At 59.8% G+C, this 12,732-nt stretch overlaps 2 protein-coding genes across 2 annotated transcripts; both read right to left on the reverse strand.

Annotated features, from left to right (window-relative positions):
* Positions 1-1,128: 1,128 nt before the first annotated feature.
* On the reverse strand, positions 1,129-6,053 carry VSIG10L2 (V-set and immunoglobulin domain containing 10 like 2). Its single transcript, XM_050983599.1, is given in 13 exon segments — positions 1,129-1,202; positions 1,280-1,452; positions 1,524-1,548; positions 1,632-1,754; positions 1,952-2,254; positions 2,346-2,639; positions 2,728-2,988; positions 3,280-3,555; positions 3,692-3,967; positions 4,466-4,750; positions 5,553-5,799; positions 5,801-5,901; positions 5,978-6,053. Coding segments are annotated over 13 exon segments (2,514 nt in total).
* A 904-nt stretch (positions 6,054-6,957) lies between these two features.
* On the reverse strand, positions 6,958-12,711 carry DDX25 (DEAD-box helicase 25). The gene is made up of 10 exons (XM_030233438.2): positions 12,530-12,711; positions 11,825-11,960; positions 11,648-11,740; positions 11,427-11,529; positions 10,715-10,829; positions 10,184-10,361; positions 9,304-9,541; positions 8,923-9,085; positions 8,605-8,793; positions 6,958-7,443 (listed from the first exon to the last, which is right to left on the reverse strand). The coding sequence occupies exons 2-10, from the start codon at positions 11,935-11,937 to the stop codon at positions 7,379-7,381; spliced, it is 1,257 nt and encodes a 418-aa protein (XP_030089298.1). The 5' UTR covers positions 11,938-11,960; positions 12,530-12,711; the 3' UTR covers positions 6,958-7,378.
* Between the last annotated feature and the right edge of the window lie 21 nt (positions 12,712-12,732).

Here is a 12,732-nt window from a genome sequence, read left to right on the forward strand (position 1 = left end):
TTTGTGGTTCTGTTTATTCTTTTGCCCTTTTTTCAGGGTTGTGCATCCTCCCAGCCAGAGCTGCCTTATTCCAAAGTTCTTTGCACACCTTGGACTTCACACCCGTGGGTTTTGGCTGGCACATACCCCAGAGCCACCACAGATCTCCCTCCTCCCTCTTTGTTTATCTTGTCCTCCCAGCCTGGATTTTCCTTTTGCAGGATCTTGCTGCAAGGTTTTCCCCTTTTCCATAAGAGATTGGCCCACGAGTATTTGGGATTTAACTGTGGATGCTTTGTTTTCCCCAAATACTGAAATTTAACTATGGTTTTAAGCAATCTAGCTTAAATCTCCCCTGTATTGTGGGTGTGTCAGATAAAGACACTCTGTTGTCCAGAGAAGCTGTAATATCCCTTTGGAATGTTCTGTGTTTGGAAGTGATGGTTTTGCAGGGTGTTTGGGTAGGATTTGCATTTCTGGGGGCAGTTTGATAAAGGGATTAATGATGCTTTATGGCTGGTGTGGAGACTGATACTCTGTGGGCACTGATCAAGGTTGGTTCGTGTGGCTTGATACTTCCCAATGGGTTATTATTAACCAAATAGAGGAGAAAATGGCCCAAGGTGCCCTTGTCTCCACACACGGCAGAAGATAAGGACTCAGGAAAGCTGGGAACTGCCTGACACTTTCCTTGGACCCTGCTTCCCTTCGTGCTTGCACCAATGCAGGGAAAAAACGTCTCCAATCACTATTTTTAAGCTCCTGCGGTTTGGCCGGCCACAAACTGGAGAGTCTGGGGGTGAAGATGAGGCCCCTTCCCACAAAAACCTTTGTGGCTCTTTTTGTACCACAGAAACCTCAGCACAGTCCGCAGGCAGCATCCCCAGTCACTGCCAGCCCTGGGGCTGAGAGCAGTGCTTCGGCCCTCGGGCTTTTTTCCTGCCATCGGTGAGAAACTATTTATTGTAGCCTAAATATTTATTTTAGCTCCAGCAGTAACTGCAGGCCCGGGGCTGAGGCGGAGGGGCTTTCGCCGGGTGCAGCGTTTGGAGGCAGCTGCCTCGCAGCCTGAGGCGCACAGGTGGGTGCTGCCGTCCCGTGGTGCGGGAGGGAGCAGGAGAGGGAAATAGGGAGCAAAAGCCGGAGTGGTCATGGTGTCGCTGTCACGGTGATGGTGACATTAACTGGGTCATCGGTGGTGCCTGGTGCTGCCGAGAGCGGCTCTGCAAGGGGTGGAGGAGCCCCGGGTGGGCGCTGGTTCGGCGGGGCAGGTGGCTCTGCCCTCAGCCCGCCCCGGTACCTGCTGCCGTGCCCGGCGCAGACGGGTCTCCCTGTGCTGGTGTTGCTTCGGCCCCCGCTGCCGTGCCGGGGGCACACGAGTCTCCCTGGGCTGGCCCTGCTTCCTCCTCCCCGCCTGCGGCTGCTTCAGCATCCTCCGCTGTCCCCACGGGCTCCTGGGCGCCAGGACCGGCCCTGCGGGGACACGGGGGGCTCGCTGGTGCCCGGGCACGGGAGGGCTGGGGTAGAGGGGTTTGGGCACTCACGTGCGGAACAGGAGGTCGTGCAGGCCTGGGGAGACAGATGGGTGTGAGGTGGGGGGGGCAGGGGTCGGGCCGTGGCCCCCGAGGAGCCGCCGCGGCCCCGGCACTCACGTGGGAGGGTCTCCCTGTGGCGGGCGATGCAGTGCACGGTCAGCAGAGAGGCTGCGGTGGCCACCAGCATCCCTGCCACCGCCGCCCCCGTCACCGCCGGGTAGGCCTCGAAGGGAGGCTCGGCTGGAAGAGAGCAGAGGGAACATGGCAGGCAGCAGGGACGAGCAGAGCCCAGAAAGGCCCGGGAAGGTGCGAGCCTGTGCCTGAAACCTGCTGACGGCTGCTCACACTCGGCTCCTCAGCTCCACCAGGATGGAAACGCTGCCCTTCTCCACTCAGCCCTCGCTCTGCCCCCACGGAGCAGCCCCTGCCCACTTCACCTGGCGTCTGCACCTCGGAGGGGTGCCCGGCCGTGCGGTGGTTGACGGCCAGGACGCGGAAAGCATAGAGCACCGCGGGGTCCAGCCCCCCCAGGCGCCGGTCGCGGGAGTGAGGCTCGATGTCGCCGGCGGCTGTTTCCCAGGGACTGGGGGTCTCCCGGAGGGGCTTCTTGGTTTGGCGCCGCTGCACCACGAAGCCGGTGAGGTTGCCGGCGCCCTGCGTCCGCCACTCCAGCCGCACCTCGGTGCGCGCCCGCGTGTACCGCAGCTTACTGATGGTGACGTTGGGCGGGGCTGGGTACCCTGCGGCGAGATGGCACCCGGCAGGAGGGGCTTGATGCCCCCAGCCCACCCTTGATACCCCCAACCCATTCTTGCCCTTCCCAGGACTCACGGTCCACGCGGAGGCGGACGGGGAGGCTGGCGGTGCCCACGGCATTGGTGGCGGTGCAGCGGTAGATCCCACTGTCTCCTGGCCACTCGGCATCCCGGACGGTGAGGTTGACCCACGCTTCTCCCTGCTCCAGCTGGTACTTTGCCAGCCCCGGTGTCACCTCCCTCTCCTTTGGGTCGTACCAAGCCACCGTGGCACGGAGATTAGCACTGCTGCCGCGTTGCCGGCACGCCAGCAGCGCCTCGCCGCCCTCCAGCACCGCCACTTCGCTCTCCGCCTGCAGCTCGGGGACCTCTACTCGGCGAGAAGGGGGGACACTATCGGCCGGGACGTGCCACCCCGCCGTGGCACGGTGGGGGCGCTGGGGACGGGTCCGGCTTACCCAGCCGCAGGCGGCACTCGGCGGCAGCGGCCCGCAGCGGGTGCGCGGCCACGCAGACGAACTCCCGGCCGCCCAGGCTGCCGTCGGTGCTCAGCACCAGCACGGCGGTGGAGGGCACGGGGTCGCCCAGGGTCCGGCCCGCACTGTCTCGCCAGTGCAGGGTGACGAGCGGCGTGCCCCCCTCCCACCGGCACCGCAGCATCACGTACTCGTCACCCTGGGTGGCCGCCGCCGCGCAGGTGGGGCTGCCAGACGGGACCCCTGTGGGACAGAGCGGTGTCGGAGTGGGGCACTGCCGCGCTGTGCCAAAGCACCCCCAAAAAGGAGATAGATTCCCCCCCCACCCAGGGCGAGGGGGGTTCCGCAATCCCGGCCGTGCCCCAGCGTCCCCGTTTTGGAGCAAGCTGGAGGTGCTGAAGGTCCCAGGAAAGGCAGCAGCACCCTGGAGTACCCGTCCATGGTTTGGCCACGGCACGGGGTCATTGCAGCTCTGCTGTGACATCGGAGGGTCACAAAGGGGGCTGGGGGGCAGATGGGCCCACTGTCACTCACACAGGGTGGTCCCACATGCAGCCCCCAGTGGCAGAGCGGGGTGGGAGGCCAGGCAGGAGAAGGAGCTGCCGTTCCTGGTGGCTACCCCTGGCTGGATCCTGGTGGCCATGGAAAAGCTGGTCCCCATCAACCCCTCTTCCTCCTCCTCTTCCTCCTGGGGGCCCACCCAGCGCAGCCGAGCCAGGGGGAAGCCCCCCAGCCAGCGGCACCGCAGAGCCACTTCGCGCTGATCATCGGAGGCCAAGGCGGAGCAGCTGGGGCTGCCGGCGGGGGGATCTGCAGGAGACCATCGGCACTGGGGGAGAGCGTGGGTTCCCCCCAGCCCCACCCTCCCTCCCACATCCTCACCAGGGAGCTGCGCTGGTCTGTCTCACCCTGTGGGGACCTAGGGCCCCCCCGCGGGGTTACTTACAGTAGACAGTGAGGACGATGGTGGCTTGGGTGCGGGTCTGCAGGTGGCTGTTCTCTGCCAGGCAGGTGTATGTGCCCGCCTGGGCACGGGCGATGGCAGTGATGACGTAGGTCTGGCCGACGTGCACCTGGGAGCCGTTGTGCAGCCAGACATAGCGGCTGGGGGGGTTGGAGGGAGCCAGGCAGCTCAGCACCACGTCCTCCCGCTCGCCCGCCGAGAAGCCCCCCTGTTCGGGGGAGAAGGGCTCCACACGGATGGCCGGCTCATCGGGGCCATCTGCGGGGACACGGGGCCCTTTAGACAGGATCAGCCCCATAGAGGGTACACAGCCCTCCCTGGGGCTTCCTCTTGCTGGTGCGAAGCTGGGCAGGAAAAGCCCCTTAGCACCATGAGGGCTGTGAGCACACCATGGCACACATTTGTCACAGATGCATCGTGGTGACAGCACACAAGCTGGCCATGGTGGCTAGAGAGGCATTATGCCGGTGGGGTGTGTGATGGCCATGAATCCATCAAAGCAGCAAGAAGCCATACCGTGGTGGCCACAGAGACAGTGGCGGCCACAGAGACATCACGGTGGCAGGATACATGATGTCCATGGCTGTTCCATGATAGCTATGGACATACCATGGTGGCAGGGTGCTCAGTGGCCATGGATAAACCACGCAGCATTGTGGTGGCCACAGACATGCCATGGATGGCACCAGCCCTGAAGATGCCCCCCCAGCTGGTGGCTGAGGGCCCCCCGAGGTGGGTGGCGCCCAGGGCACTCACAGACGATGTCCAGGTAGACGGGGTCGCTGGTGCGGTTGTTGACCTCGTTGTGCACGGTGCAGATGTACCAGCCCGTGTGGCTGCGGTTGGCAGGCGTCAGCTGCAGCTCTGCCCTGGAGCCCCCCAGCCCTGCAGGAGTCACTGAGGGACCCCCCCGGGGCTCCTGGTGCTGCCAGGAGAAGCTCAGCGGCTCCGTCCCCTCCCGCACGGTGCATGTCAGGGCCACCGCCGCCCCCTCCGCTGCCGCTGCCGCCGTCGGCCGCACGAATGGCTTGGAGACAGGCACTGGGGGCACAGAGTGTGAGCGGCCCCCCAGACACCAGAACGTCCCGGGGACCACCCATGCCCCCTCATGCCCCTCATGCCCCTCACGCCCCCCACCCAGACAGATTGTTTGGCTAGTGAAGTGCCATAGCAGCCAGTGGCTAGTGAGGACACCTGCAGGCTAGTGAGGGGCGTGCTGGCTGTGGGCACGGGTACTAGCTGGGGGAGCTACTGGGACCAGTTTGGGGTGGGGGGATGCTTGGGTAGCCAGGGCTGAGTGGGCTGCTATGGTGGCTCGTAGGGGGCTACACTGGTTCGAGGCAAGGGAAGTTTGCTGGCTGATGGTGTTCTGTGCTGGCTAGTGGAGTTGGCTGGTGGAGCTCTGTCTGGGTTGGCTGATGAGTGCTGTGCTGGCTTGTGTTGAGCTGCCTTGGCTGATGGGATGCTATATTGGCAAGCGGTGTGTTATGTTGGCTATAAGGATGCTTTGCTGGGTAGTAGCAGACTACATTGGCAAGTAGGGTACTCCACTAACTAGTGGGGTGCCTGGTTGGTAAATGGGGTACTACAGGTGCTAGTGAACCACCATGTTGGCTATTGGGACTCTGCATTGGCTACTGGGGCACTTTGCTGGCTTGTGCTACACTTTATTGACTTGTGGAGCCCTTTGTTGGCTCGGGAGGTGTTTTGTTGGCCAGTGGATGGTTCTGTTGGCTACTGGGCAAGGGGCTGGGCTTGACCACGATCTAGGAGAGTGTGATGCTGGCTGCTGCTGGCCAGCAGGTCCCCCCAGGTTGGCCACAGCCAGGGACTTACCCAGGACACGGCAGGAGGACGGCAGCATAGCCCACACGGAGCCGGCCCCGCTCTGGGAAGAGCCCCTGGCAGAGGAAGCGGCCCTGGGCGGCCATGCGCAGCTCCCGCAGCTCCAGCGTCCCGTTGCGCAGCGTCACCCGGCCCAGCATCCCCGTGCCGGGGGCCATGGCCACCTCCCTGCCCGAGCCCACGGCCACCGCCCGCGGGAGCCCCTCTCCCTGTGGCGTGAAGCTCCAGAAGACCACGGCCGGCGGAGGCTGCGGCCGCCGGCCCACAGCTCAGCTCCACCGCCCGGCCTCGCACGCCCGTCGCCCGCCATTCCTCGTAGGCCGCCTCGCCGGCCGCCAGCGGCTGCCCTGCGCCGGGGCAGAGCGGCCGTCAGGCCTCTGCTCGCCCCCCACCCGGGACACACTGGGACAGGTCGGTGCTCACCCCCCGCCAGTGCCGGCAGCAGCACCAGGATCCAGGGCCCTTTCCAAGGCGGTGGTGGTGCCCGACCACGCTCCATGGCGCCATGTCCAGCACCGGCACGTCGAAGCAGGGCTGCGCTCTCCGGCACGACCTGCTCTCTGGTTACCCCCAGGTAATTAAGCCCAGCCCTGATTAACTGTTAATTATTTATCAACCTGCCAGCACAGGGGGAACCCGACGCCACTGCCGCCTGGGCCCCTGCAATCTCAGGGCTGAGGAACAGTGCACTTGCTGTGGGAATGGCAGCATCCATGCATTCCCCCCACGTGGGAATTTAATCCCTGAGTGTTCCCTCCTCCACACAGTATTTTTTGGCTAAAGGAGGAGAAAATAAACTGCCACTCCCCTGTGATCAAAGCTGGGGGGTTTGGAGCTGGGGAAGCCAGGCAAGGAGCAAGGTTTGATATTTCATCTCCCACTGTCTGCAACGCCCCAGACCATCAAACATTCATAGGGGCGGCTGTGCCGTAACGCAATGCCAAGGGGCTGGAGTAAGCCAGGGGAGATTTGGGGGTGCACGTGGTGAGGGGGATCAGGGAACACCCAGCAAAGCCTGGAAAACTACCTTCCATCTCCCATCTCCCCTCTGATCCTTTAATTAGAATTACCAAAATCACACTGTTAATACTAAATGTGTGTACTCTCCACAAGGAGGCTTGAAATGCCCCAAAGGGTTAAAGCTGGCAGCAAGGAACTGCAGAGCCAGGGCCAGGCCCCCTCCTGCTACCACCAGGTCCTGCTTCCACCTCTGGCTGCACTCTCATCAGTTTTGGTCACTTTTTGTGCCCGTTCAGGTCAGGTTTGGATACAAATCTGGATGAGGAGAGCAGGGTACAGTAGCCAACCCGATAAATGACACCATTGTCAACACTGACCTAATCGAACCTCACCTGCAGGGGTTGATATATTTCAGAATTTTGGTAAAGAAGGAGCCACCCTGGTGATTACAAACAATTTCATTTATTAAAGATTAACAAAGGCACAAACACAGTCTAGTCCCTGAGTCCAACTTCTGTCCTCACACTGCTGGGACCCTGAACATTTGGGTTTCAGATCCCTGGGGTCCAACCTCTCTCCCTCACCGATGGGATCCTGAACACTTGGATTTCGGAACCCCCGGGGGACCAACCTCTCTCCTGCACTGCCGGGACCCTGAACACTTGGATTTTGCCCCGGGATCTGGGATGGCAGCAGTGGATTCCTGCTGCCATCTAGCGACACAAGGTTCGCTCCAGCCTCTCCTCAGGCAACACAACAAAACTCAACAGCTTCAGGATACAAGAGAACCGGGAAGTCTTCCCCTGTAACTTTTCCTCCTGTTTAGAACTGCAACTTAGATTTGGGAGAACGGATCCCTGCTCCTCACTCAGCTGCAAGCTTCTCCAGCTCGTCCATGTCGTATGGATCCAGCTGCTTGATTGTGGTCTCTGTAGGAAGGAAAGAGCAATTGTTGGGATGTGAGTGCAGAGCTCGCTCCCCTGCATGCTGTCTGTGTCACCTGAGTGCCCCACGCCAGCTGGGAAGCTCCTGGAGTGCTCACTGCAGCACTTCTCTCTTAAGGGAAATCAGCTGGGAGGAAGTGCAGGAGAAATGGGGTCAGCAGGGAAATCAGCTGGGACAAAGCAGGAAGGGAAGTGGATCAGGGCAGCAGGCAGCAAGCACCAGCAGCAGCCCCACAGCAGCAGCATGCAGAGCTCAGCCTCTGATGTACCCCTGCTCCCTGATCCCACCTCCACAGCCACGCAGGACAGGGAGGGTCTGTACCCTCCAACTGCAACATCACAACATGAAAAGCACATGAAAGTCAGATCACTGTGGGTTCATCCTCACACTAGCTCCTTCTGCCCATGGCTGTGGTTGGGCTCATCCACATGCTAGTTGTTCCAGCTGCTCATTGCTTCTACTCCACGGCAACAATCTTTGCCAGAATGTGTGTCTCATGTTTTCTCTGCCTGGTGTCTGCCTCAGGCTCACTCCAGGTTCCAAGGACAGGTGGACATTTGATGGAACCAAGAGGGCCAAGTGGCTCTGAGGCTGGAGATGTGGAAGGGACAGTTTCCTGCCCATCAGAAGGCTTCTATAACCTTCTTTCCTCTAGAAATCACAGGGAAAACAGGCACTGGGATTAAAAAAACCATCAGTGCAGCTCTGGCATCTGGCAAATCCCATGAAAATCCTCTTGATGTTAGGAAGTGACAATCAATTTCCACTCAGGAAAGATTTCCACAGCTGCCACCTCCTCTCCCACAGCCAGGGCTGAGCTGAGCTGGGGCACCAGGTCCCCTGGGACAAGCGCTTGCAAGGAAAGGCAAAAAAATGCCTGAAAGAGGGAAAAAAAGAAGGTGCTGAAGCATCCTGGGTACCGGTAACATCCTTTGCAAGCTGCACACAACCTCCAGGGCTGCTTCTTGGGAAATTTGCTAGCTGGGGAGCAAAAATCACCCTAAAAGCTGTATTTGTCACCCAGTGAGATGACCCCTGGGCAGGGGATCAGCCCGACAAGGACTATTTGCCAACAGGAAATGAGCTGCAGGGGATCACAGTCCCAGCCCTGCCTCTGGGAGTGGAGGATCCATGTGGATACTCACGGAAATACTCCTCAATCTTGTGCACGAGCCGCACGGTCTCCCTCTGCACCACGCTGAAGGCGATGCCACGGTGCCCGAAGCGTCCCGCCCTCCCAATGCGGTGCAGGTAGGTCTCAAAATCCGGCTCGCCGTCCTGATCCACGGGGAGGCCAAAGTTCACCACCGTGGTGACCTGCTGCACATCAATGCCTGGAACAGAGGGAAAGGATCCTCTTGGGATACCTTGTCCCACAGGATTTGCTGCTCAAGCCCATGTGGAAGAACAGCAGGCCTGGTGCATTTCAGGCCATCAGAGGGGCACGGGGTTTGCCAGGATACCTCTGGCACAGACGTTGGTGGCGATGAGGACCTTCTCCTTGCCCTCACGGAAGCGCTGGATGACGCTGGCCCGCTGCACCACCGTCAGCTCTGCTGTCAGGATGGCCACTTGGTGCCCGTCCTGGCTCATCTTCCCCGACAGCCAGTCTGCCAGCCTCCGGGTCTGCACACACGGGGAGAGGCTGAGGCCAACAGTTCCCTCTCCAGAGTCCCCTGCCCCTTTTGAGGGAGCTCATGGCAGTTTTCAACACTCCCTTGGGGTCTGCTCCCTTGTTTTGGGGTCTTGGGAGGAGCCACTGTGCCCACACTGTAAAATAACTCCTTCCTGCTATTCCCAACGGGAGAGGGGCAGTGCAGGGCTCTCCCAGGCAGGCCCTTTACCTGGCAGAAGATCATGACCTGACCGATGGTGAAACTGCCATAGAGGTTGCAGAGGGCCTTGTACTGCTCATCTGAGCTCTGGCACACCATGAAGTACTGCCTGATGTTGCTCAGGGTGAGCTCCTCCTCACGCAGCTTGATCACGATGGGGTCGGGGATGATCCGCTCCGCAAAGGCCCGCACGGGCTCCTTGTAAGTGGCTGAGAACAGCAGCACTTGGCAGCTCTTGGGAAGAGCCCTGGGGCAGGGAAAAAGCTCTATCAGCCCCGGAGAGCAGCTGCTGCTGTCCAGGAAAAGGACAGAAACCCTAATTTAAACTGATTTTGTGTTGCCTTCAATGGAAAGGGAAGCGAAGATGGCTGACAAGAAAGATGGAGAGGGACTTTTTACAAGAGTCTATAGTGACAGGAAAAGGGGGGAATGGCTTCACACCGAAAGAAAACAGGTTTAGATGTTAGGAGGAAGTTCTTCCCTGTGAGGATGGTGATGCGCTGGCATAGGTTGTCCAGAGCAGTTGTGGCTGCCCCATCCCTGGAAGTGTTCAAGGCCAAGCTGGATGGAGCTCTGAGCAACCTGGTCTAATAGAAGGTGTCCGTGCCAATAGGAAATGGTGGGAACAAGATGGGCTTCAAGGTCCCTTCCAATTGAGGCCATTCTATGGTTCTGTGAGTCAATCAAAGAACAGCTCAAAGGAAAGCTAAATAAGGTGAAATGTCTTCCTGTGTGTCCAGTGCACGCAGTTGTACAGAAAGACAGACCTGTGGACAAGCCTCTTTGGCACCATGGGCACACTCTCACAGCCCCTTGGTGAGACTCCTTTAAAGCTACAGAAGAGAAGGGAAAGTAGGGAATCAGGACAGCAGCTCTCAGCAATCCTCACCTGTGGATGCGGATGCTCTGACAGGAGAGGCCCTGCGTGTCGATCATGATGTCAGCCTCATCCAGCACGAACAAGGAGATCTTTGTCAGGTCCAGGATGCGTTGTTTGAAGCACCAGTCCAGGGTGGTGCCCGGTGTTCCAATGATGATCTGCTCCTCCAGCACTGTGCCCTTCAGAACTGCAAGGGGGCAAAAGGCATTTGGCTGCCTCCAGGCACGGAGCACTCTGCTGCTCTGTGTTTTCCCTTGGCTTGCTCAGACTCTGGCTGCTCAGCAATGCCTTCAATGGGTCATCATGACACTTCCCTACAGCCTTGGGTCATGGGAACCACCCCCATATGGGAAAAGGGAGTCTGCAAGCAGCCAGCGATGATGGAAAAGCCTCCTCAGCAGGAGAGGGGGACAGACACTATATTATTGCCCTTCATGGATGTCTGGGCAGTCCCTGGTAGCTCCAGGCCCTAAGAGATGATCCCTGTGCTCCCTCCCTGTTTCTGCAGCAGTGCTGGGAGCTGTGCTGGGCTGCACTCACCTCGGTTTCCCCGGACAGCGTAGTTCACCTTGATGTCAGTGCAGAACTTCCCAATGGCGCGCACCACCTGCCCGATCTGCAGAGCCAGCTCGTAGGTGGGAGCCAGGCAGAGGCACTGCAGGAGAGCAGAGGAAGGAGCTGTCAGGATAGGGCACAGGGCTAGAGGAGCTCAGGAGCATCCCACAGCACTGAGGCACAGGGGATGGGGCAGCATGGCACAGCTGGAGGTTCAGGAGCTGGGCTGTGTTCCCAGCTCCAGCCAAGGGGGCAGAAAGAAGTTGCTGCTGCTCTTTTTGAGGAGGAAATCAGTCTCTCAGAAGTGTGGTGCAGCTTGTTCCTGTGCCCTAGTTCAGCCACACTGTCCACACATACAAAAGGAGATCTTACATAGCTGGAAACAGCTGGCAAAGCTGATTCTGCACTCAGAGGGGGGACTGGGAGTATCTGACCACCAGAAACCAGAAGTGTCTGCAGCTGCTCCTCAAAACCTATATTCCAGGGAAACTGAAGCCTGGATTGATCTACTCTGGCAATCCTGAAGTGGGCACCATGCTTTTGGTCCTACCTGCCATTGGGCCCTGGTGGTTTATCATCCCACTCCAGTGGGTAAAGTCACACAGGAACTGAGACAAAGCTCAGAGCTCTGCCCCTGGCAGTGTCCTGGGTGCTTGGGCCAACCCCTCCTGCAGCAGCTCTCCCTGTCCTGCGTTACCTGCGGATATTTCTCGCTGGCACTGGCTCTGCTCAACATGGCCAAGACAAAAGCTGCTGTTTTCCCTGTCCCTGACTGGCTCTGGGCAATCAGATTTTGGGGCCTGCAAGGCAAAAGCAGCTTAGTGCAAAGCAGGGGTCAGGGCATTCCTGCCTGGCACCACAGCGCTGGGGTGCCGCGAGGAGCAGGGGCTCAGCCGCCTCCGCCGTGTTCCTACTCACGGGTATGCCAGCATCAGTGGCAGAGCCTGCTCCTGGATTTTGGATGGTCTGTTGAAGCCCATCATATAAACCCCCTGCAAGAGCTCCTTCTTCCTGTGGAAACAAAGCATCCAAGGGCCCACGTGAAGGAGGCTGGCATGATGGAGCATGGTGGGGCTGGGGGCTGCAGCAACTCACAGGGGCAGCTCCTCGAAGGTCTTGATGGAAAAGAGAGGGGAGCTGGGGTCTCGCTGCAGGATCTCCACATGCTGCTGGGACTCCACCAGAGACGTGTGGATCAACTTGTTCATCAGTGACAGCTCTGCCAGTGGCACTGAGAAAGGCAGTAACTCCGTAAATAAAACAAATGGAATCACAGAGTCATTAGGGTTGGGAGGTATCTCTGGAAATCATTCAGTCCAAACCCCCTGCCAAGGTAGGGTCAACTGGAGCAGGTGACACAGGAACGTGTTCCTGTAGGTCTGGAATGTCTCTAAGGAGGGAGAATCCAGGACCTCCCTAGGCAGCCAGTCCCAGTGCTCTGCCACTCTCCATGTCAAGAAGCTCTTCCTAATGCTAAGGTGGAACTTCTTGTGTTTTAGTTTACAACAAAGGGCTTGTAATGAAAATTCTCTTCTCTCCCCAGAGAATTTCTTATTTTTCTGTGGGTTCATTGGAAACACTGCAGGCAACATCCATTATTCCACATTTACTATCACCATACTCATAAATGAGCATCTAAACACACTGCACTGAGCCCTTCCCTCCTCTTGATTAAACACCCTCTTGATTAAATTACGGCTAAATGCCGTGGGCCGCCCCTCCCCCGGGACCCCGCGGGGGTCGGTCCGCGCTCGGCGGGGCTCGGAGGCGGCTGGCGCCGAGATCCCCTCCGGCACCCACCTCTCTCCTCGTCCTCCGGCTCGGGCCGGAGCGCGGGCGGCGCGGGGGGCGCGGGGAGCAGGCCGAGCCCGCGGGCCGTGCCCCGGCCAGGCCGCTCGGGCCAGCGCAGCCCGGGGCAGCGGGAGGCCGAGCGGCGCGGCGCGGCCCCATGCCACGGGCAGCCCGGGCCGGGACCGCCGCCCGCCGGGCCGAGCCCGCGGAGC

Source organism: Serinus canaria, chromosome 24 (assembly GCF_022539315.1).
Source record: "Serinus canaria isolate serCan28SL12 chromosome 24, serCan2020, whole genome shotgun sequence".
Lineage (NCBI taxonomy): Eukaryota > Metazoa > Chordata > Aves > Passeriformes > Fringillidae > Serinus > Serinus canaria.

Excerpts from the sequence above, each read along its gene's own strand:
- DDX25 (XM_030233438.2), bottom strand. The coding sequence starts at position 11,937 with ATGAACAAGTTGATCCACACGTCTCTGGTGGAGTCCCAGCAGCATGTG. Across the intron at positions 11,530-11,647 it reads CCACTGATGCTGGCATACCC|GCCCCAAAATCTGATTGCCC; the intron begins GTGAGTAGGAAC and ends TTTGCCTTGCAG. Across the intron at positions 9,542-10,183 it reads CAGAGCATCCGCATCCACAG|GGCTCTTCCCAAGAGCTGCC; the intron begins GTGAGGATTGCT and ends TCCCTGCCCCAG.